Source organism: Schistocerca americana, chromosome 11, assembly GCF_021461395.2.
Source record: "Schistocerca americana isolate TAMUIC-IGC-003095 chromosome 11, iqSchAmer2.1, whole genome shotgun sequence".
Classification (NCBI taxonomy): Eukaryota; Metazoa; Arthropoda; class Insecta; order Orthoptera; family Acrididae; genus Schistocerca; species Schistocerca americana.
This window is the reverse complement of record NC_060129.1, coordinates 191226857-191252781: the sequence shown is the minus strand read 5'-3', so window position 1 is coordinate 191252781 and position 25925 is coordinate 191226857. Positions and strand designations below refer to the sequence as shown.

The 25925-nt window shown below is 44.1% G+C and overlaps 1 protein-coding gene across 7 annotated transcripts in view; it reads right to left on the bottom strand.

Annotated features, from left to right (window-relative positions):
• Positions 1 to 25470, bottom strand: part of LOC124553804 (zinc finger protein 83-like) — a 123100-nt gene extending 97630 nt beyond the window's left edge. For 3 of the 7 annotated variants that reach the window (XM_047127788.1, XM_047127782.1, XM_047127789.1), the window contains exons 1-2: positions 24929 to 25470; positions 22176 to 22259 (exon numbers count right to left, since the gene is read on the bottom strand). In XM_047127788.1, the coding sequence (XP_046983744.1) occupies positions 22176 to 22238 (63 nt within the window). In that variant the 5' untranslated portion in view covers positions 22239 to 22259; positions 24929 to 25470. Of the gene's footprint in view, positions 1 to 14027; positions 14244 to 22175; positions 22260 to 22648; positions 22699 to 24924 lie in introns of those variants that run through there. The other 4 variants (XM_047127783.1, XM_047127786.1, XM_047127784.1 and 1 more) reach the window with 4 other exon arrangements.
• Positions 25471 to 25925: the final 455 nt, after the last annotated feature.

Genomic DNA, 25925 nt, shown 5'->3' with positions numbered 1-25925 from the left:
GTCCTGAATCCGGTGGACCAGAGGGTGAACAGGATAAAGAGCTTGGAGACTGAGGAGAGAGCTGAGGGAATCTAAGCAAATAACGTATTGTATCCGCTGATGGTGGCGGATGTAGTGGACAGCCTGGAGAACAGCGTAAAGCTCCGCAGTATAAACCGAACACTGGTCGGGAAGCCGAAAGTGATTTGGGGTGTCGCCAACAATATAGGCACTCCCTACACCTAACGATGTTTTCCAGCCGTCGGTGTAAAGAAATGTGGCGTCCGTCATTTGTGCACATAGAGCAGCAAATACCCGATGATAAACAAGTGAAGGGGTACCATCCTTGGGAAATCGACAAAGGTCACGGAGCAGGCAGATCTGGGGACGGAGCCAAGGCGGTGCTGTACCCCAAGTTGTCAAGAAGGTTGTAAGAAAGCGGAAGGAAAGAGAATGGAGCAGTTGACGGAAGCGGACTCCCGGTGGTAGTATGGAGGAGGGGCAGCCTGCATACCCTACATCAAAGGAGGCGTTGAAAAAAATGTCATGGGCTGGATTAGCAGGCATGGAAGACAGATGGCTAGCATAACGACTCAGAAGGACTGCTCGCCGATTGGACAGCGGAGGTTCAGCAGTGTCAGCATAAAGGCTTTCCACAGGGCTGGTGTAAAAAGCTCCAGACACTAAACGTAATCCACGGTGGTGGATAGAGTCGAGACGCCGAAGAATAGACGGCCGAGCAGAGGAGTAGACTATGCTTCCATAGTCCAATTTCGAGCGCACTATGGCGCGATAGAGGTGGAGAAGGACCACTCGGTCCGCTCCCCAGGAGGTACCATTCAGGACACGGAGGGTGTTGAGGGATCGCAGACAGCGAGCCGAAAGATAGGAAACGTGGGAGGACCAGCACAGTTTTCTGTCAAACATAAGACCCAAGAATTTAGCGACGTCTGAAAACGGAAGGTTGACAGGACCTAGATGTAAGAAGAGCGGAAGAAACTCCTTACGTCGCCAAAAATTAACACAAATGGTCTTACTGGGAGAAAAACGGAAGCCGGTTTTGATGCTCCAAGAGTGGAGGCGATCGAGACATCCTTGAAGACGTCGTTCAAGAAGGCTGGTCCGTTGGGAGCTGTAGTAGATCGCAAAATCGTCCACAAAGGGGGAGCCCGAGACATCAGGAAGGAGACAATCCATAATTGGATTTATGGCAACGGCAAACAGTACAACACTCAGCACGGAGCCCTGGGGTACCCCGTTTTCTTGGGAGAAAGTACGGGAGAGAGTAGTGTTCACCCGCACCCTAAATGTGCGCTCTGCCATAAATTCGCGAAGAAAAAGGGGCAGCCGACCTCGAAAGCCCCCAAGAGAACAGTGTGTGGAGGATGCCTGTCCTCCAACAGGTATCGTATGCTCTCTCCAGATCAAAAAATATTGCTACTGTTTGGCGTTTCCAGAGAAAATTGTTCATGGTATAAGAAACCAGATGGCAGTTATAAGAGTCGAGGGGCATGAAAGGGAAGCAGTGGTTGGGAAAGGAGTGAGACAGGGTTGTAGCCTCTCCCCGATGTTATTCAATCTGTATATTGAGCAAGCAGTAAAGGAAACAAAAGAAAAATTCGGAGTAGGTATTAAAATTCATGGAGAAGAAGTAAAAACTTTGAGGTTCGCCAATGACATTGTAATTTTGTCAGAGACAGCAAAGGACTTGGAAGAGCTGTTGAACGGAATGGACAGTGTCTTGAAAGGAGGATATAAGATGAAAATCAACAAAAGCAAAACGAGGATAATGGAATGTAGTCAAATTAAATCGGGTGATGCTGAGGGGATTAGATTAGGAAATGAGACACTTATAGTGGTAAAGGAGTTTTGCTATTTAGGGAGCAAAATAACTGATGATGGTCGAAGTAGAGAGGATATAAAATGTAGACTGGCAATGGCAAGGAAAGCGTTTCTGAAGAAGAGAAATTTGTTAACATCGAGTATAGATTTAAGTGTCAGGAAGTCGTTTCTGAAAGTATTGGTATGGAGTGTAGCCATGTATGGAAGTGAAACATGGACGATAACCAGTTTGGACAAGAAGAGAATAGAAGCTTTTGAAATGTGGTGCTACAGAAGAATGCTGAAGATAAGGTGGGTAGATTACGTAACTAATGAGGAGGTGTTGAATAGGATTGGGGAGAAGAGAAGTTTGTGGCACAACTGGACTAGAAGAAGGGATCGGTTGGTAGGACATGTTTTGAGGCATCAAGGGATCACAAATTTAGCATTGGAGGGCAGCGTGGAGGGTAAAAATCGTAGAGGGAGACCAAGAGATCAATACACTAAGCAGATTGAGAAGGATGTAGGTTGCAGTAGGTACTGGGAGATGAAGAAGCTTGCACAGGATAGAGTAGCATGGAGAGCTGCATCAAACCAGTCTCAGGACTGAAGACCACAACAACAACAACATAAGTGGAGAGAGCAACAAGATGGTGAACTGCAGAACGATGCTTTCGGAATCTGCATTGGGCAGGTGTTAAAAGACTGTGGGATTCCAGCCACCACGCTAAACGGTAATTCACCATACGCTCCAAAACCTTACAGACACTACGCGTGAGAGAAATGGGGCGATAGCTAGAGGGGAGATGTTTGTCCTTTCCAGGTTTTGGAACAGGAATGATGATAGCTTCCCGCCATCGTCTGGGAAAAGTACTGTTGGACCAAATTCGATTATAAAGGCGAAGGAGGTAACGCAGACTATGGGTTGATAAATGCAGCAACATTTGGACATGGATTCCATCCGGTCCTGGGGCGGAGGAGCGAGAAGAAGAGAGTGCATGTTGGAGTTCCCGCATGGAGAAAACAGTATTGTAGCTTTCGCGATTTTGAGAGGAGAAAGCAAGAGGTCGCACTTCTGCTGCACGTTTCTTCGGGAGAAATGCTGGCGAGTAATTTGAAGAGCTCGAAATCTCAGCAAAGTGCTGACCCAACGAGTTAGAAATTGCAACGGGGTCCACTAACGTATCATGCGCGACAGTGAGCCCAGAAACCGGGGAGAAACTAGGCGCGCCTGAGAACCGTCGAAGCCGACTCCAAACTTCTGAGGAGGGACTGAAGGTGTTAAATGAGCTAATAAAGAATTTCCAGCTTGCCTTCTTGCTATCGCGGATGACACGACGGCATCGCGCATGGAACTGCTTATAGCGGATACAGTTGGCCAAAGTAGGATGGTGGCGGAAAACGCGGAGAGCACGTCGCCGCTCACTTAGTGCATCATGGCATGCCTCGTTCCACCAAGGAACTGGGGGGCGCCGGGGCAATTCGGAGGTGCGTGGTATTGAACGTTCCGCAGGTGTAAGAATAACGTCGGTAATATGTGTGACCTCATCGTCAACGCTGGGAAAGTGACGGTCATCGAATGTCGCTAGAGACGAAAAAAGTGTCCAATCAGCTTGGGCAAACTTCCAGCGTCACGGGAGCATATGTGGCAGTTGAGGCTGCAGTCGAAGGACACATGGAAAGTAGTCACTCGAGTGTGTATCATCAAGGGCGAACCATTCGAAGCGCCGAGCTAGCGGAACAGTACCTACCGCAAGGTCCAAATGAGATAAATTTGTCGTGGAGGCAGACAAAAATGTAGGGACCCCAGTGTTGAGGCAAACTAGATCCGCTTGGTGAAAGACGTCTAGCAATAGTGAGCCACGTGGACAAGGATGTGGAGATCCCCAAAGTGGGTGGTGGGCATTGAAGTCCCCAACCAGCAAATAGGGGGGTGGAAGCTGACCAAGAAGATGAAGGAGATCAGCTCGTGCCATTGGTGTGGACGATGGAATGTATACAGTACAAAGAGAAAACGTGTATCCGGAAAGGGAAAGACGGACGGCGACAGCTTGGAAGGAAGTGTTTAAGGGGATTGGGTGATAATGGAGAGTATCATGGAGAAGAATCATGAGTCCTCCATGTGCTGGAGTGCCTTCAACAGAGGAGAGATCATATCGGACGGACTGATAATGAGGGAGAACAAAGCCGTCATGGGGACGCAGCTTCGTTTCCTGAAGACAGAAGATGACCGGCGAGTAGGATCGTAAGAGGATCGACAATTCATCCCAATTGGCTCGAATACCGCGGATATTCCAGTGGATAATGGACATAGGGTGAACAGAAAATGGAGGAATGTGACCAAGGTTGCTGTCAACTCAACGACTGCTCAGAGCTTGCGACCGACAGCATGGAATGGCATTCAGACGAAGGCAGAAGATCCTGATCCATAGGTTGTTCAGGAGCAGCTCCTGCCACCTGCGATCGGCCGGTTGATCGGCCACCAGCAGTGCGCCTCGGCGACACAGAAGACGGCCGAGGGCGATTTCCGCCAGGTGGTGCTGTAGATGAGACATGCCTTGGCGGAGAAGGAGAGGAACTGGGTTTCTTTGTAGCCTTCTTGGAAGTATGATGTTTAGAGGAAGGAGGAACCGATGGTTGGGAAGTTGCGGTACGTAAAAACTCTTCACGAGTATGCTCTTTTTTCGAAGTCTTGGTGTCTGACTTTTGGGCTCGAGATTTAGCAGAACCCGACGAAGGGTGAGCCAGAGAGTGGGCAGGAGAAAGTGGTGAGGTTGAACGGGCGATCTTTGCGCTAGCCAATCTGATGACCGTGGCACTAAAGGTGAGGTCGCAAGTCTGCGTGGCCGCCTCCTTTGTTGGCCGAGGAGAAGTAAGGACAGTGCTGTATTTTCCTGTCTGAGGCACAGTGGGCTGTCGACTGGCGAATAATTTTCGAGCAGCAAAGGTCGACACCTTTTCCTTCACTCTGATTTCCTGGATGAGCTTTTCGTCCTTAAAAACGGGGCAATCTCGAGAGGAAGCAGTGTGGTCACCCATACAGTTGATGCAGCGAGGGGATGGAGGTGGACAAGCACCCTCATGGGCATCCTTGCCACACGTAACACATTTGGCCGGATTGGAACAGGACTGGCTGGTGTGATTGAACCGCTGACACCGATAGCAACGTGTAGGGTTTGGGACGTGAGGGGGAACGGAAATTATCTCATAGCCTGCTTTTATTTTCGATGGGAGTTGAACTTTTTCGAATGTCAAGAAGACAGTGCGGGTTGGAATGATGTTCGTGTCAACCCTTTTCATAACTCTATGAACAGCCGTTACGCCCTGGTCAGACAGGTAGTGCTGAATTTCTTCGTCAGACAATCCATCGAGGGAGCGTGTATAAACGACTCCATGCGAGGAATTTAAAGTGCGGTGCACTTCAACCCGGACAGGGAAGGGGTGGAGCAGAGAAGTACGCAGCAATTTTTGTGCCTGGAGGGCACTGACTGTTTCTAACAACAGGGTGCCATTCCGTAATCTGGAACAAGACTTTACAGGACCTGCAATTGCGTCGACACTTTTCTGAATAATGAAAGGGTTGACCGTGGAGAAGTCGTGACCTTTGTCAGACCGAGAAACAACAAGGAACTGTGGCAACGATGGAAGAACTGACTGTGGCTGAGACTCAGTGAACTTAAGTTTGTGAGCAGACACAGTGGAAGGTGAGGAAACCATTGCGGAAGAATCCCCCATGATTACCGGCGTCTCTGATGGCGCGCTCCTCCCTTGTGGGGGCCCTCTCTGAGGGCACTCCTGCCTTAGGTGATTGTTCACACCTCAGGTCACACCTCCCAACAAACGGACGGAGGGACCAATCGGCACTTTCGGAAGGTATCAGCTCGGGTAATCAACCCTCCCTGGGCCTGGCCGTTACCAGGGGGTACGTACGTGTCCTACCTGTCTACCTGGGGCGGGGAATTACGCGTTACCCCGTCACCGGCTACGCATGGAAGTGCGTGGGTCGGCCTTCAGACACGAACAGGGAGGAAGAAAGAGAAAGGGAAAGGAAAGAAGAGAGGTCTCAAACGCCGCAGCAGAGAAAAGGGTAAAGAGAAGAGGTAAGGAAAAGAGAAGGACAAAGGAAGGATGAAGACATACAAGCAGAGAAGGCAAAGAATGCAGTACATTTACGAGCATCCGTCTCCGGACGTAGGCACAAACCATACTCCCAGAGGGGGAGAAAGGGAAGGAAAGAGCCAGAGGTGAGGGGAGGAGGGGCGAAGATGGGGGAGAGGAAAGGATGCGGAAAAGGAAGGTATGCAGCCCGGAAAGGAAGGAGGGCCACATTAGCTTGGGGTCCCGTGCTCGCTACGCACGTATCCACAAAAGAGTTGTGGACCCCCTGGGGGGACACGGAGGTGTGTTGGTGCATGTCAGAGTATAGTGCAGCGAGTAAATGTGCAGACATTTTCAGGCATGCTAACAGTGACTGTGTGTTGAAAATGGCTCAAAGAACACATATTGATGACGTTATGAGGGGTAGAATACTAGGGCGGCTGGAGGCTGGTCAAACACAGCAGGTTGTAGCACGGGCCCTCCGTGTGCCACGAAGTGTGATCTCAAGATTATAGCAACAATTCCAGCAGACAGGAAACGTGTCCAGGCACTACAGTATGGAACGTCAGCAGTGTACAACATCACAAAAAGACTGATACCTCACCATCAGTGCCCGCAGATGGCCACGGAGTACTGCAGGTAGCCTCGCTCCAGACCTTACTGCAGCCACTGGAACAGCTGTCTCCAGACACACAGTCTACAGATGACTGAACAGACGTGGATTATTCGCTTGGAGACCTGCAAGGTGCATTCCACTGACTCCTGGTCGCAGGAGAGCCCGTAAAGCCTGGTTTCAAGAACACAGTACATGGTCGTTGGAACAGCAGTCCCAGGTTGTGTTTACGGACGAGTCCCGGTATAGTCTGAACAGTGATTCTCGCCAGGTTTTCATCTGCCGTGAACCAGGAACCAGATACCAACCTCTTAATGTCCTTGAAAGAGACCTGTATGGAGGTCATGGTTTGATGATGTGGGGTGGGATTATGATTGGTGCACGTACACCCTTGAACGTCTTTTACAGAGGAACTGTAACAGGTCAGGTGTATCGGGACGTCATTTTCCACCTTTTCACGGGTGCACTGCGTCCCACCTTCTTTCTGAGGGATGATAACGCACGGCCCCACCGAGCTGCGATCGTGGAGGAGTACCTTGAAACAGAAGATATCAGACGAATGGAGTGGCCTGCCTGTTCTCCAGACCTAAACCTCATCTGGAATGCTCTCGGTCGACGTATCGCTGAACATCTTCAAACCCCTAGGACACTTCAGGAGTTCCAACAGGCACTGGTGCAAGAATGGGAGGCTATACCCCAGCACCCGCTTGACCCCCTGATCCAGGGTATGACAACCCATTGTGCGGCCTGTATACGTGTGCATGGTGATCATATCACGTATTGATGTCGGGATACATGCACAGGAAACAGTGGCATTTTGTAGCACATGTGTTTCGGGACAGTTTTCTTAACTTATCACCAATACCGTGGCCTTACACATTTGTGTCGTGTGTGTTCCCTATGTGCCTATGCTATTAGTGCCAGTTTTGTGTAGTGCCACATGAGCATGAGTGTAGATACAGAAATGCTCAAAGCTGTTTATACCTTTATGTACTGGACGTACCATAATTAATGGTGTAAACACCGTGAGTTGAATGTACACAATATTACAAGCAAAAACATTTGAGTTAACATGGGCTCTAAAATGCATACCAGTACCTTAAGAGCCATGACTACTTGTTTAACAGAAGTGCTCATACAGCTCCTTAGGTATGCACTTAAGAGTGCATGTTTACTGGACTATTTTTCTTGTTTTGGTCCATAGTAGCTCCTCAGAAAATATGGAAAGAAAAGAGCTTTCAGTAGAAAATATTTGTTTCAGAGTATTGATGATGAAGCACTCTTAGCTCTTAAGGTCTGCATTTTGGAGGCCATGTTTACTGAGACTTTTTTGTGTCTAGTAGTGTGTACTTTTGACTATACGCTTTTACGCCATTAATTATGATACACCCTGTACGTGTTATAACGATGTGATTTACGAGGTGGATTGGTGGAAACTATAATGAAATAGAAGAGGTGACAGAACAAGCTTTCTATATTCTTGCTGTATCCTGCTACTAGTGTGTGTGAGAGTGAGTGGGCGGAGCTTAGTGTCGCTACATGTGTTGGTTCAAATGGCTCTGAGCACTATGGGACTTAACTGCTGAGGTCATCAGTCCCCTAGAACTTAGAACTACGTAAACCTAATTAACCTAAGGACATCACACACATCCATGCCCGAGGCAGGATTCGAACCTGCGACCGTAGCGGTCACTCGGTTCCGGATTGAAGCGCCTAGAACCGCACGGCCACTCTGGCCGGCCGCTACAAGTGTGTACTTAAATCCACTGCCAACTGTATCGGAGCAGGCCGAACACTAGAGGCCACCTGTAGGATACCTGCACCAGGCACGGTCTCTGCCACACCATCTATATACATGCAGAGCAATGCTCACCTAGCCTCACTATGTTTTAGTTTGTATCACTCACATAAGTTGTTCTGTGTATCACTTAAGCTGCGCCTTCTGTAGGATTGTTTCATCTTGGTATGTGTGGAGTCACGAGAGGCTTGCTCTTCTTACTGTTCAGAGGTTTATGAATAGAGTCACATTTGTGATACCTGGATTGGTTTCATCTATTACTCAGTTACTCACGACTAGCAACGAGATTGGAACAGTTCCCGCGTGTGCAGTCTTTAAGTGTAGTTTCATCAGGTGTAGACATTATGGACACCGTGCTACCGTCCCTGACTGAATGGCTGACTTCAGCACTGACCACCTTGTCGGCTTCCATTGACAGATAGGATACAATTCCACTGGTCTACCCACCCACTTTTCTTCTGTGCGATGATTTGGTCAAGGATTGGGGAGCTTACGTAAGAAAGACTCAGACTGTATTCTTTTTGGCTTTCAGTGTGACAGATTTGAATTTTTGCAAAACCTTATTCCTCTCGTGGATTCCACCTTGGGTGTATCATTTACTGTGTCAGCCTGCTCCTTTACAAGAACTGGCAGCTCTTACTTTTGATCACACCTGCAGTTTATTGTTCAGTTACCATCGCAAATGAACATACATTGTAGTGGCACACCTTGAATGCTACCGATGTCGCAATTGTGATGTCACAAGGATTAGGCCTGTCCTACCCCTCATTAAATCAACCAAGACTTATACAAATAATTGTAAGAACAGTTATTATTACCATGTTCCTTAAGTTTGTTTTTGGGTTTTCAGAAATACTGTGGGAAGAAAGTTTATTTATGTTGCAGATAATGTGGGGGACATTGCCCAACGATCACCATGAAAGCTCGACGTTGCGGCAAGTGGGCGAGGAATAAAACAAATGCTGCAAACTACCGCGAGCCATGGGAGACACATCAAAGGAAGAGATATTCTCCTTTCTCTTTGTAAACAGATCGATCGAGCCTTGAAAGGTTCACGTAAAACATACAGGCGGGTGACACATTAGGTGGGATCCGATGCCTGTAAACTTCCACAGTTATTAAAAAGTTGTTAAACGGCAAAACCCATAGTTCATCATTTGTATAGATAAAAAGTTGTAAAGATATAGGAAAGGAAGAGTTGTGGCGTCAGAACGAAAAGTGATACATCACTCAGCAACGAAGAGGGACATAAACAGTGGGCGTTACGTGGTGAAAACAAATCAACTGATAAAATAGTAAGTCTGTAATTAAGCATAAAGCCACATAACACTGCACAAGAAACCCGACCTGTTATACAGGGCAACAAAAGTTCACTAACGCCCATAATGACTATTAGGCAAACTCTATGGTACATGACACAATTATCTGTTTAGCTCTGGCCAACGAAGTCCACCAGATTTTTGTCTGTGAAACAGCCCCTCCCCCCTCCATTGGCAGACGTTTTGCAAATAGCACAATCTCTTGAAGTTTCTCTGGCAGCAGGTGACCAAATTGAGCTATGGAGCAATGTAGCAGTAGTGTCACAAGATGTGCCCGCTAGGATGACAGACAGCTTGCACAAGGAACTGACAGTGGCAGTGGTAAATGTGCAGGACCAGTGAAGAGCACCAGGTTTAAGCAGGTTAGTCATTATGTACACCATGCTATCAGCCCACATTGAACGGCTTACTTTGGCTCTGACCACCTTGTCAGCTTCCATTAACAGACAGGGAATGGTTCCACCAGTCTATCCACACTTTTCCTCCGTATGATGATTCAGTCGAGGGTTGGGAAGCTTATGAAAAAAAGACTCAGACAGCAGTTTTTGGCTTACGGTGTGACAGCCTCAAATTTATGAAAAGTCTTATTTCTCTCACAGATCCCACCTAAGGTGTATCATGTACTGCAACAGCTTGCCCCTTTACAAGAAATGGCAACTCTTATTTTTGATCACATGTCCAGTTTATTGTCCAAATACCACCAGAAATGAAAGCACATCACAGTAGCATGAGTTGAATTCTACTGATACCGCAGGAAGCCACACCTGTCATATAGTGTGAGGGCGGCTGAACTTCACAGCCTTATCTGTAAGTGTTAATTCATTAGCAATACCATAATACTCTTGTGCGCAATCTATGGTGCGTGATGCAATTATCTGTTTAGCTCCAGACATGGAGGTGTGCCAGAAAACTCTCTGTTGGCAGAAGTTTTGCAAATAGCACAATATTTTGAAGTTTCTCAGGTAGCTGGTAACTAAATTGACGCATGGAGGGATGTGGCAGTAACATCAAAAGACACGGCCATTAGGATGACAGTTAGCTTGCATGAGGAAGTAGCAGTTGTAGTGGTAAACATGTGGGCCCAGCGCCGAGCAAACCGAGGCCGCCACAGTGCCAGCATCAGCATTCTCTGTTTCTGTATTGTCCTTTATGTTTTGTCCAGCATGAACATTCGGCATGCCCTGAGTGCTGGGCTACTGTAATGCGTGCCAGAATAAATTCCACATTGCCTACATGTGTTGTCGCTGAAGGTTGCTCAGAACAGGAACACGGACAGAAACTTGTAACTCCAATGCTTGTGAGTTCTCCCAAGTTGTTTATCGAGTTAAACACTTGTTGCCAAGTACTCCGGCTGCAGGTCGATGCAGATGCTGCAGTGATGTTATTGAATTCTCAAACCTATGTGAGTTTAGGCTCACCGCCATTGACACTGGTCACACAGAAGTTGTTCAGTTACAGTAAACAGAACATTGTGTTGTTGGGACAGTTTGTGGCATCTGCCTATTACAAGTCAGTGGTTCATTCCATTATATCTTTGGTGGTTGCTGATTCGGGTGTTGAGAACACATTCGGGATGGATGCATTTCAGGCATTTTGATTTTTTATCACCAATATAGTTCATCTTGCGTCCGGTCAGGCACCAATTGACCACGCCTCTCCTGGGTTGCATTAATTATCTGGGTGATATTACTGTCACAGGTTTCTACACCCTAGGGAAGATAGTTTACTACCATAAATTCCTGCCAGTGGCAGCCACATTGACCCATCCACTTCATGCCTTGTTATGCAAGAATGTAACTTTTTGCTGGAGCCCAGACTACAAAGGTGCTTTTCAAATGTTGTAATCCAAACTACTCTCGACCCCTTGTTTAGCTACGTTCTCTCCAGACCAGCACATAGTTCTGACGACGGCTGCCTTACAGTACAGCCTCGGTGTGGTCCAAACGCACCGATATGCCAATGGCTCTGAATGACCTGTTGTTATTGCCACTAAATGTATCATTCTGGCCTAGCAGCATTAGTCTCAAGTGGAAAAAAAGGCTCGTACCATAGTCTATGCTTTTCAGAAATTTCTTTTTTTATGGCTCCAAGTTTCACCTTATTACTGACCATAAATACTTGGTTTCCTTGTTTAACCCTCAGATTTCTTTCCCTGAAAAGCCCACACACTGTCTACAATGCTGGGCACTCTTCTTGTCTCACTACAATTATGAAATGCATTCTCGAACTATGTCTAAACATGTCAATGTGCACATGTCTAAACATGCCAATACGGATGCTTTGGCCCACCTTCCTTTCAGTCCTGATCCCAACTTTGATCATGAAGAATTGCTTTGCTTCCATCTTGGTACTGAAACACAGGCTGTGGTTGAGTGTGCCCCAATTACGAGCACGTGCATACCAGCTGCTGTTGCTGCTGACCTGGTTCTCCATCAGGTGGTTCAGTTTGTTCATCGGGGCTGGCCAGATAAACCACCGGGTCGGGCTTCAGACCCCTTGCTCAACTATTTTTCCTTACAGTATCACCTCTCTGTTTATGAATGTTTTGCTATTGTCCACAGAACCCCTCTCTCCCAGAACAATCATTCCCGCCGTGTTACAGTGTGAGGTTCTATGCCTTCTCCACCAGGACGATTGGGAAGTTTCACACTTTAAACTGTCAGCTAAAAGACACGTTTTTGGCCAGGGATTGGCAGTAAAATTGTCCGTTTTGTCACAACTTGTCAGTAGTGTGCCCGAGAACAGGCAGTTCCCACAGTGTCTCTGTTCCCCTACTCCGCTCCATGCCAGCCATGGGAACGCATTTGTGTAGAGTTTGTGGGTCCCTTCTAAAACTCCTATTGGCTCTTGGTTGTGAATGTACTTTCCCTGTTTCCTTACAGTCTCTGGTGTGTGTCAACTTTGGCGTAGGTCACAATTAATATGCATTTGAGGGTTTTTTGTATTGAGTGGTTGCCTTGCACCTTAGTTTCTGATAATGGGGCCCAGTTCGTTTCTCACACACTTTCCAATTGTTTTGTTCCCATCATGGCACACGTCCGCAGTTCCACCCTCAATCAAGGGTGTTTTGTCACAACTTGTCAGTAGTGTGCCCGAGAACAGGCAGTTCCCACAGTGTCTCTGTTCCCCTACTCCGCTCCATGCCAGCCATGGGAACGCATTTGTGTAGAGTTTGTGGGTCCCTTCTAAAATTCCTATTGGCTCTTGGTTGTGAATGTACTTTCCCTGTTTCCTTACAGTCTCTGGTGTGTGTCAACTTTGGCGTAGGTCACAATTAATATGCTTTTGAGGGTTTTTTGTATTGAGTGGTTGCCTTGCACCTTAGTTTCTGATAATGGGGCCCAGTTCGTTTCTCACACACTTTCCAATTGTTTTGTTCCCATCATGGCACACGTCCGCAGTTCCACCCTCAATCAAGGGCCAATGTGGAATGACTAGTGCATACAATGAAGTCCCAAATGAAAAAGGCTGTCACAGATTCTTCGCCGGATGACACTCATCTCTGTTTGCTGACCAACTTTTGCTTCATGCCTACAGGGGACCAGCCACGCGCACTCCTCCACCTGCTGTAGCCTGTGCCGCACCCGCTGTAGTCGGGTTCATCCTGCCGCTTCATGCCAGGATTGTCGGTATGGGTGTGAGGATTGGTCACCAGACCAAGTGGATACTGACCACTGTTGTCCACTGCCGGGGATGCTGTCTTTGTGACATCCGTATGGCCAACAGGCTCATGATGGGCCACTTTGATCAGTTGCGGCTCCACTCTCTGCTGGAAGCTACCAGTTTGCAGGTGTGGCCCGCATCGCTGCAACCTGCTCCCACCGGCCACTGCCTCGGGCCCATCACCACCTGCTGGGAGGTGCCCCCGTCCCATTGGCTGAATCCTCCATGTGCAGCAACATAGGGTTCCAGCTTCCCCGTGCCGGGTGCCGATCCGTCTCAGGCGTCAGGTCTGTTGCCACAGCTTGCTGTTCCGTTTGGACCACCTGTACCGGCCCCGACCTTCATCGCCGGTGGGTCAAGCCCCATTTCCTCCACGCTGGAACCTGCCTGCTGATGATGGCGCAGAGATGGAGATGGCACACTCCTCCCTGGTGCTGTAGTAGTTTCTTGACAGTTCACATATTATTGGTGTGCACTGCCAAAAATGTACAGGAAATATCTACAGTATTATAACAAAATATTACACCACACTGTATAAAACAGCACAAAATCAATGTGAAATTGATATTTTAGAACTTCACGTGAAGTATAATGAGAACAGTCCACAGATATAGTCACACCAGATGTTATATATACGTCACAACAATTTAGATATCCTTGAAAAAGAAAATCTTCCAAAACAGCTGTCATAATAATCAGTAATTGGTTTACGCAGTGATACTGGAACCTTACTTACAATGTCCTTTGAAGATATTTATTTCATTGTAGGCCCATTTCTTCAAGTAAGTTTATTCTTTTTCCTTTGTTGCCAGTTGGAGTATTTGTTTGTCACAAGGTATGTCTGTCACTTGATGTTCACTTTCAGCTACATACAGGGCAAATGTGGATTTTCTTATGTTTTTTAAATGACAAGCATCCATGTGTCTCCAGGAACAAATGTTGCAATTTCTTCCTGTTTGGCCAATGGAAACATTTATCCTACTCTCTTTCTCCAAAAAACAAGGTTACATAGTGATTGCACACATCTCTGAAATTACTACAGAAGCAGAAGTTAAGAGCAGACCAAGTGCCATCCAGAATGTTTTTCCTCCACAGCACCTAAATTCCACAGTACCCCAGCTCTGCCTAGTCAATGGGAAAACAGTTTCAGGTAACTCAGATGGGAGAATATAAATGAGATGTTTGGTGGTGAAAGTGCAATCGTTCAATATTGTTTGAATCTCATTCATTGCATTCTGCCATGTCTTGAAATACACAGTAGCCCAAGGTGCTATTACACTATGAGATCAGAGTTGACTTTACTTTACTGCCATTGAAGCAACCTAGTCTTGCAGTTGTGCAGTTGCTGCTGTAGGTTATTCACCGCTTGCTTCAGAATCTACTCCACATACCAAATATGTATTATGCTCATGGTACGGAAGATTACTTTCAGTTCACAGCTGGGCAACAAAGACTTCTATTCACTGTAAAGATTTCACACTGAGTTGCAGGCAGGCACAATGAAAAGATTGTCACACTGTGCTTTCAGCCAAAACCTTTTTCAGAAAGGACACACACACACACACACACACACACATACACACACACACACACACACAAGCAAGCAATACCTCAGACACATGTGACCTCCATCTCCAGCAGTTCTGTGTGTGAAGAAGGCTTTGGCCATCTGTAACTCAACATGCCACCTTCATGATGAGTAGCAATTTATACTTTTCATAACATTGTTGATATTCCAATCAGAACTTTCCATTGTTTTAAACAAAGACTTCTGTCATGTGTTATCTAACTGCTTGCGTAAGACTAGCCATCTACTTACATCACCATTTTCTGATCAAAGATCACATACAGTGCCAACATTAACCTGCAAATAAATTTGCATGACAGTCCTACTGCAATTCTTACTTTTACAAGGGTTGACTGAAAAGTAATGCCTCCGCCTTTATAACTCTTCAACTGTTGGCAGCATTGATATGCAGCAGGTACTGGTTTATTCCGTAGCCTCTTCTCTACAGCTCCTGTTGGCGGGAAGCCAGTTGTGTTGTTACAGTGTAAAGTATGGAACCCTGGGCAGACAGTTCGTCAATGTGATTTAAGCAAAGTGCAGTCACTGAATTCTTGACAGCAGAAGGTGTTAACCCAAAGGAGATTCATCAGAAAATGAAAGCAGTTTATGGTGATTGTGTTGATCCCAGTACTGTGCATCGTTGGGCGAGTAAGTTTAAAGATGTTGAGGCAGGAACATCTGACCTGCTTGATAAACAAAGAGTTGGACCATCCTGTGACAGCAACCACCCGAGTTCCCCAAGCAAAATGTTGACAGATTGATTCAGGACGATCGTCGTATCACTCAGAGAGAAACTGCAAGCACAATCGGCATTTCACAAGAACGTGTGGGTCACATTATTGCTTTGCTTGCTTATTGGAAGATCTGTGCACGACAGGTGCCCCAGATGCTGACTCCTGAAATGAAAGTGCACAGATCTGAAATTTGCCAGGAACTCCTCTCGTGTTACAAGAATGTAGGTGACGCCCAACGACGCACAGTACTCACATCAACACAATCGCCATAAACTGCTTTCATTCTCTGATGAATCTCCTTTAGGTGACACCGTCTGCTGACAAGAATTCAATGACTGCACATTGCTTAAATTGCACTGACCGACTGTCGGCGCAGGGTTCCATACTTTACACTGTAACAACACAACCGCTCAATGCTAAAGCTTCCTGCCAACTGGAGCTGTAGAGAAGAGGCTACAGAACAAGCCAGTACCTGCAGCATACCAATGCCGCCAATTGTTGAAGAGTTATGAAGATGGAGGCATTACTTTTCGGTCAACCCTCGTACCACAATCTGCTCATTTTGATTTCTGACATGTCTGCTTAATTAAACCCCACTGCAACTGGTCAAATGGGATAGCATCAATAACACAAGGGAATTTTCTTTCTCAGAATTTACTAAGAGCTCTACAGTGGACATACCAATTTAAAAGAAAATGGTGGTACCCCCTGCAACAAATTACCACATGATGCAGTGAGGTAACCAATATACACTTTCAGAAACCTGACGTATGATCAATATTTTGTTTTCCCTCAAAACATGTTACTCACAGACAATGTTAAATAAACTCTATTTCTTTCAAAATAGTAACCCCCTTGTCACATGTAATCACAAAGAAATATCAGCAGTGAGTGTATATTACACACAAGCATAAACTGCTTAATTCACTACATTAGCATCTGGCATTTGGAAAAATGTATAACCAAATAAAAACATAGTCTGTAAGCTACAAGGTGGCATGCAGATACTATTATCAATTATTAGTGATTACATGCAAATGAAACTAGCACACACTACTAATTATTGCGGTTTGTGCTACTGAAGTGCAGTTTGTGTGTTTTACACCAGGTGATAAACAGCAACTGTATTCTGTTTTTCAGAATAACTATTGTTTACTCATACGAAACATTTACAAGGAACATGGAACAGCTAAACACAAATTAGAGTGTTATATCGATTATAACTGCCATGTTAATCACACACCAGTCCCAAAATACAGCCTGGCTGACACTCGTATAGTGTGCCATACTGGATGAAATCTAGACACACAGATAACACACACTATCAAACAAGGGAAACTCCAGATAGGAATATCAACAACGTAGGAAAAGACAGATTGCTACTCACTGTAAGGAAGACATGCCAAGCTGCAGATAGGCATAATTAAAAGACACATAAAGCTTTTGGCCTTCATCAACAAAAGAGAGACACATACCATTCACACACATAAGCAAGCGCACCTCCAGCACACACAAACCCCAACTCCATCAGCTCGGGTCTGAGATGTGGTCATGTGTGTGAGATGTGGTCATGTGTGCATGAGATGTGCCTGCTTATGTCTGTGAATTGTGTGTGTCTCTCTTTAGCTGATGAAGGCCAAACGCTTTACATGTCTTTTAATTGTGCCTGTCTGCAACTTGATGTGTCTTCTTTGTGGTTAATAATACACTCTACTTTTGTAACAAATATAACAGCAAAGCTTTTCTGTGCTTCAGAATAGCACTCACAGCTGCAGAAAATTGGGAAATACTCCTCCATAGTTCGTAAAAGGACTTCAGTTTTAATTTGTGATGTCATCAAAATGGTGGACAAAAGCAGCTCATCTAAATCCAATACAGCAATTATATATATATATATATATATATATATATATATATATATATATATATATAATCAGCTACTGAAGCATCTTTATCTTCCATGGGTTGCAGGGGTTACGACCTCTGGGGATCGGACGCTTCCGTATTTCCCTATTTTGAACATCTATATGTTGTGCGGTTACTGTGTGTGTGTGTGTGTGTGTGTGTGTGTGCGCGCGCGCACACACACACACACACACACACACACACACACACACACACACACACACACACACACACACACACACACAGTAACCGCACAACATATAGATGTTCAAAATAGGGAAATACGGAAGCGTCCGATCCCGCCCGACTGCTTTGACCCATGACGTCACAAATATGGCGGAAACAAAAACAAACACACACACTTTCCACAAGAAGCCTAATGACACTAAACGGACAAGCGCGGGAAATGGGGTGTTTTGGGTGGGGGGCAAACTAAATATAAACAAATTTAGACGCCTTGCGTAGCTACATCGTGTAAGTGAAGACAGCCATGCATGAATACCCACCCACCTCCCCAGAGGTCGTAACCCCTGCAACCCATGGAAGATAAAGATGCTTCAGTACCTGATTAGTGTTTTTTGTCTTTTTAAAAAAAAAAAAATCTCACGGGATAGAACGAACAGATCAGAAAGATAAATATAATAAACTAAAATAGAAATTGGAGGAAACAGATAATTAAAATAAGTAATAAGTGTTTTTAAATTTAAAAAAAATCTCACGAGATAGAATGAACAGATCAGAAAATTAAAGAAAATAAGATAAAACAGAACTGGAGACAGCCACACTCAAACCAAACTCCGCGCCGTCATGACGTCACACACGACAACACCCTTACGTCACGGGTCAAAGCCGACGCGTGGGATCAGACGCTTCTGTCGACCCCAAAATAGTTTATAAACCAATAAGTACTAACATGACATCCATGTAAAGTGCAGCAGTTTGGTTGAGGACACACTGCTCATATAATACAACCCAAAAACGCTACAAACTTGATATTGTTATACCTAGATTTAACTTAGCTAAACCGAAATCTACTGTAGACCCAAGCACAAAAAAAGGGTATAAATGAAAATATATAAAACACTAATTCTGAAACAAAATTGGTATTACGGGGGATGTACCGAAAGTACGGTTCCCAATGAGCTACAGCCATAAGGGAAGGTGCTAGGCAAACTCCGACAATAGTGCCGTGCACAGTGGTTCCCCACTCTCGGGCCCGCCTGTCCGCAATTCACTATGTCGCACAGTGTTGGCTTGGCAGCCGTCAGAGATGGACCAAGTGCGAGGTTCAAGCAGTAATCCAGTATCTCCATACAAGGAAGTTACCGCCCATGGAGAATCATCAGCAACTGACATGGTGAAGAGTGCATGTTCGTTCAGCACGCCCCAAAAATGGTGCAGGGCTTTCGCCGAGGGTCGCACGGAAGTTCACGATGAAGAATGGAGTGGAAGACCACCGTTTTCAGATGTGATCGTCCAGAAGATCAACAGTGAGCTGCTCAGAAATCAGAGGGTCACTGTCCGTGAACTTGTTGAATGCATTCCTAAAGCTTCCCACAGCACAAATGAAAGAACTTTGACAGAAACGTTGGGTTATTGCAAGGCGTGTGTTTGCTGGGTCCCCCAGATGCTGACTGATGGACACACGGAGCGACGCCTTGACTGTGCTCGCAAGTTTCTTCAACAATGTGAGGGTGGAGGCAACAAGGAGAAGTTATTGGACTCTATTGTCATGCAAGATGAAACGTGGGTGTTTCATTATTACCCCGAACAAAACAACAATCTTGTCAGTGGTGTCACTCTGGTCACCGCCACCAAATCAATTCAAACAAATACAGTCAGTAGGAGAGAATGATTGGAAAAGAGCACAGGTAGTCCCAGTCTTGAAGAAGGGTCGTCAAGCAGATGCACAAAACTATAGACCTATATCTCTGACGTCGATCTGTTGAAGAATTTTAGAACATATTTTTTGCTCGCATATCATGTCATTTCTGGAAACTCAGAATACAAAACCTCACAAAACGACGAAAAAAACTGACATCACAAAACTCCCCAAATACCACTAAACACAATATCATCTGGAATCGGACACTTCCCTTGACCTATATAGCTCCACAGCAGCTCCCGGTCCCACAAATTAGGTTGAAACGCTTCCCTTGGCCTATATAGCTCAAAGACATCTCCCGATACCAATACCAGCATACACAGCCACACACATTGGGATCGAACACTTCCCTTGACCTGCGCAGTGTTAATTTTATCCGTCATATCCATTCCTGAACAAAAACAACAACCGATTAATTTTACTAAAATTACCACACGACGTACAGCGAACAACACTAAATTAACCTTCACACAAAATCATTAACTCACTGAAATGAATTCCACTACAAACACAGCCGACACTCGAACAATTCTGAGCAAAAGCAAACTGAGCCCATAACACCACACAAACGAAAACCCTGAACATACCACCAAAGAGCACAACAAACCACAACACGACTATACCTACAAACACGCCACACTCACAAACCGAACTTCGCGCCATCATGACGTCACACACGACAACACCCTTACGTCACAGGTCAAAGCCGACACGTGGGATCTGACGCTTCTGTCAACCCCCATACAAAACCACACAAAACGATGAAAAAAACCGACATCACAAAACTCCCCAAATACCACTAAACTCAATATCATCTGGAATCGACCAAGATAGCCAAATTCTAATCCATATTGCCTACAGAAGGGCACAGAGACAAACACAAAAATGATGATAAAAAAGATAGGTTAAAAAACAATTAGCAAACTTGACACCTTAATTTTTCAAACCACTTGTCCCTGCAAATCAGGCTTCCTACGCTGTCTTCCTTATGCCACCACAAAAACTCCTTTGCTGGTACAGCCAGCCAAAACATTCATCATTTTCCTACATTTCAGCATTTATGACTATTAACATAAGCGGTCAATGCACCACACTTTTGAAGAAAAGATATGGTACATGGGACATCTAACATTTCAGACTACTTGAAATGGAAGATCGAATAAAAACAATATGAATTAGGAGTCTGATACCTAAGTATTCTCTTAAATGTGTGTGTCTGCCTCTCAGCAGCCCCTCCACAGGCAGAGTAGCAATCTATCATATCACATTAGAATCTGTGGCAATTACCCTACATACCAAAGACATAGAAGAAATCTCTCGATACAACTTAGAAATTATTTAAGACTCCTTCCTGCTGTAATTTAACACAAGAGAGTGCTATCTCAAACAAAGCGTACTTCAAAACAATCAATTCTGCACACCTCTCTCTCTCTCTCTCTCTCTCTCTCTCTCTCTCCCTCCCCCACCCCCCCCACCCCCCTCCCCTTCAGCCCATCTCAGCTCAGCTTTTTACTCATAGGCCAGCATAATTTGAACTGAGTTACCTAAGACAGCATGTTGCAGTAACTTATAGGAAACTACTCGGGTCAAACAGAAGTGTCCTATTCCATCTGTCCGGTTTGAACTGTGACATAATAGTGGTGTCGTGTGGGATTAACTGGGCCCAGCTTTTGAGTTGGTTGTGTTTGCATGTCGTGTTGTTGTACTTGATGGTGCACCCTATTGTGGACGTGGGCGTGCTGAGTTTAACATCTGGCATCAGATTCATTTGAGTTTTGGTTGTAATCATGCTACCACAATTTTGAGCTTAGGTAGTTGGTGTGATAATGTGGGCTATGGAAGCATTTTCAGTGAGTTATTAAGAATTTTTTTGTGTGAGTGTTTGATGTTTTTGTTAGGTCTGATTAGTCTGGTGTTTGTTATGTGGGAAGAAGTGTAATTTTTGTAATTGCCCCCCCCCCCCCCGCCCTTTTTTAAGGCATGGATATGACAGTGAAGCTCACAAGAGTATCATTACAGTCGGAGATGGAGATGAGATGATATGATGTCTGTCATATAGCTTCTGCAGAGGTTTGGTCTTCCTGTTCAATATGTTAGATGTCACGTTTGTGGCAACAACATAACATAGACGAGGGCTCTGGAGGCTTGGGCCAGGGACAAGTACATGTGGTTTCCTCAGTGCATGTGCGTGCATGCATCTAGGTGGTATTGTGGGAGGGAAACTTTTGTTGGTAAGTAATTTTTGCTTTGGTTTTTTTCCTACAGTAACAGTGATGTTTTGGTCAGTTGTGTTTTAAAAGGTGTAGTGAATATGCGGTATTTGGGTTTTCGAGTTGTTGGGGTTTTGGTTCTGGTTTTTGGAGTTGTAGGTGGTTTTTTGGTACGGTAGCTATGATTGAGCTATACAGGTCAAGGGAAGTGTCCGATTCCTATAGTTTTGTTGGTGTAGCTGAATGCTGTAAATGAAATTTTTTTAATATTTTGTTTTGGGATGTAGCGGTGCTCTTTTATTGTTGTATATTTAGCTCGTTCCCGCCCTAAACACTCCATTTTCCGCAGTTGTTCCATTAGTTTCACTTTATTTTTGGAGTGAGACATTACTGTATCATTTGTATTTTTGTTCGTGTTTGTTGGCGTGTGTATGTAGAGCTGTTACTGTCGTCATTTTGTATATGCTAGAAGTGGCCGTTTCAGCCATACTGCTGACGTCATGCGTCAAAACATGTGGGTAGAATCAGACGCTTTGGTAATGCCGGAAACTGTATAGAGGAGAAACTCATGAAAATTGCTTACCGCGGAGCTAGGTTCCAATTGCATCACTTCTTTTTTCACCCAACCAATTGCTTCATGTTCCATAGCTGCTGCAATTCTAGTTTCCTGGAAACAAACCAATTACTTTAAACTACCTGAATCTAATTTCTTGTACTACTGTGAGAAGCAAATTAGTATTTTACGCCTATCTTTGCCGAAAGCACAATAAAAAAATAGACAGGGCTGGAAAAACCATCATAACATAACACTTATTTGAAATAATTATTTTCTATAATGGGAATAGTCTATACGTTCTGAACACTATAAAATACTTCTTTAATTATATATGCACACAATTCAGAGTTAATTACCTGCATCTTCATATAAAGATCTAACACACACACACACACACACACACACACACACACACACACACACACCTGTTGTATGGATGGACACTAATTTTGCAAAAAAAAAAAAATACTGCATTAAAGATGTAATTTCTTAGTACTCACAATTTGGGCAGACACGCGAAATGCACTGGGCCTATCTATCGTGGCGTTTACTGAAATTGTTTAACAAGTTAGTGCCATGACTCAATTATGTAGCGGTAAAGCAATGATTGAGTTATATATTCGAAAAAGCAACAGCAGTTTGGAGTAATATAGGCCTTGTCATCCTCTAAAAACACTTATGTCATGCACAGAGTATATATATTTGCTCGGTTGAATAGAAGATTTTGACTTTACATATTATCTCCAATATAAAAATGAGTACAAACCTGCTTCCAAAACTATAGGTAAAAGAAAACGAACTAACAAAATCTGGTTTAATATAAAGTGCCAAGAAAGAGTACTGGAGAGGCAAAATGCGAGGAAGGCATGGTTACAAGACATGGACAATATTACACTAAAGGAGAGATACTATAAAATCCGCAAGGAAACACAACGAACTCTAAGACAAGAGAAGAGAAAACACTACAACAACATGGTAAGAGAAGCGGAGGATGATTTCAAGCATCACAGGGCAAGGCAGATGTACCAGAATATAAAAAAGTCCTTGGGAAAATTCACTAAAAGGGAACAGTTTATAAAGGACCATAATGGGAAAATACTTACAAACAAGAATGACATACAAGAAACATGGAAGACATACTTAACACAGCTGCTCAACTGCAATGATCCACAATATTACTTTACATTTGAAGAACCAGATACAGTTGATATACAAGTCACCACACCATCAGTAAATGAAATAAGACAAACAATAAAGAAATTAAAGAACAACAAGGCCTGTGGGGAAGACCAGGTATATGCTGAGCTTTTAAAAAATGGAGGACCACAATTGGAAATAGAACTACATTCCTTAATTGAAACAATTTGGGAGACAGAAAACATACTGGCCAACTGGAAAACTGCAATTATATGCCCCATCTTTAAGAAGAATGATCCCGTTGTCTGTGATAACTACAGAGGAATTGCCCTACTCGATGTCACGCATAAAATTTTGTCGATGTGTATACTACACAGACTGATTCCCATAACCGAAGAACTGACTGGGGACTACCAATGTGGTTTCCGCACTAACAGATCCACTTTGGATCACTTATTCACATTGAGACAAATAAATGAGAAGGCATGGGAATTTAATGTAGATATCCATATTCTATTTATAGACTTCAAGAAGGCCTATGATAGCATACACCGACAGACACTCTTAAACACCATGAAAGAATTTGAAATACCATTAAAATTAATCAAATTAGTTAAAATGTGTTTGGAAGAAACCATATGCAAAGTTAAGACACCTGCAGGAGAGACTGAAAATTTTAAGGTGTACACTGGACTGAGACAAGGGGATGCCATCTCACCTATTCTATTTAATATTATCTTAGAGAAGATTGATAGAGAATTCACCAAAACTAATCCACAAGGGATCCAACTGCAGGGACAGAACATTACTAGACTTGCTTATGCAGATGATGTAGCCTTAATAAGCACTTCAAAAGCTGAATTAATCAGGATGATGCAAAATTATTACAAAATAGCTGAGAAAGCTGGACTTCATGTGAATGAAGAAAAGACAGAATATCTAGTCATAAGTAAAAAACTCCAAAAGAATACACCACTGACCGTAAATGGTCTCACTTTCAAGGCAGTTGACCACTTCAAGTACTTAGGGAGTCTTTTTAGCAGAGACAATAGAGCAGAAATAGAAATAGACACCCGTCTAGCAGCAGCTAATAGAACTTTTTACAGCTGTATCAAAATTTTAAGGATGAGATCACTTAGTACTGAATTCAAAATCCGTTTTTATCAGTCAACTATTGTACCAGTAGCATTATATGGATGTGAAGCTATTACATTCAGGAAAAAAGATGAAGAAAAACTGTTGATATTTGAAAGAAAAATACTAAGAAAAATATTTGGACCAATCTTCGATGAAAATGTCATGGAGTGGAGGATAAGGAAAAATGAAGAACTACGGGAGCTGTACAAACATAGTACCATTGTGGAAATGTTAAAGAAGAGAAGACTGAACTGGGCTGGTCATGTAGCAAGGATGCCGGAGAACAGACTACCCAAAATAGCATCCACTAAGAAATTAGAAGGAAAGAGAAGAAGAGGAAGACCTCGAATTAGGTGGATGGAGAATATCCGGGAAGATGCAGCTAGGATGGGCATCAACTCTGATTGGACAACAATTTCCCTGGATAGAAATAATTGGAAGAGGCTCGTAGAGCAGGTGTATGGTCGATAAGGCCTTAGCCACGTGTAAAGTAAAGTAAAACAAACCTGTTTGTTCTTCACATGACACAACACGATACAACAGCCATATGCAGTATTATAACCGCTACTTCAGTTAAGAACTCATTATTTAAATCATTATTGCACCAGTTAATTGCACCACAAAACGCGTAATTTGTGATGGTTTAAGAAAACGGAGGCCTATCTAAAATACTTAGATGCATAGTGAAACTAGAATTGTTTGTACTGGTAAATATAACAATCACATGATATCAGCTAGCTGTCCTATACATCGAAACTGTCAACACTAATTCAACCACCATAATTGACGATTACGATTACTTTGGAGCGCGTTGAGCCAACAAGATCAAAACAGTATATTTTCGACGTTACGTTGACCAAAAATGCACGATGTTGATAAAATCGCTTTACGAATAATCACCAACTATTTCTCGGGTTTACAACGTTGAGATAAGTGTATATGTGACTATCAGCGTCAGCCTGTAATTTTATTTTTTATTATTATTACGACACATGTATTTCTGCAAAATTCAAGATCGCGGCAATGTACACATAAACATTCCCACCATGACAGGACGTCTGCTTTCTCTGGCTGATTGTCTCTTGTTCATCATGGAACTTAGAACCTCACTTCGCTTAACCATCGACACTTGTCACGAAGTAAAAAACAAGCAAGCAATAAAATAAAGATCAAGAATACACTAAAGCATGTCATATCATGAGTAAGTGCGACAATAATATGTTAACTTTACATGCTAGTAGAAGACAAAACTGACTACAGATAAATCACTATGTGGAATAAAGAGCTTTTAATGACATGCTATGTAACCATATTTTCGCTGTACAGTATACTTTAAGTGAGACGAGACAAGAGATCGGCGTTCTATGTACCATGATCAACAGCGGCCAATCACATGGCCGTAGGCCGTATCCAAATATTTACGTGGCAGTTTTGAAGTGTGTGGAACTGCTTCATGACATACCAAATGATCACAAATAAAAAGACAAACTTACACCAGTGGAG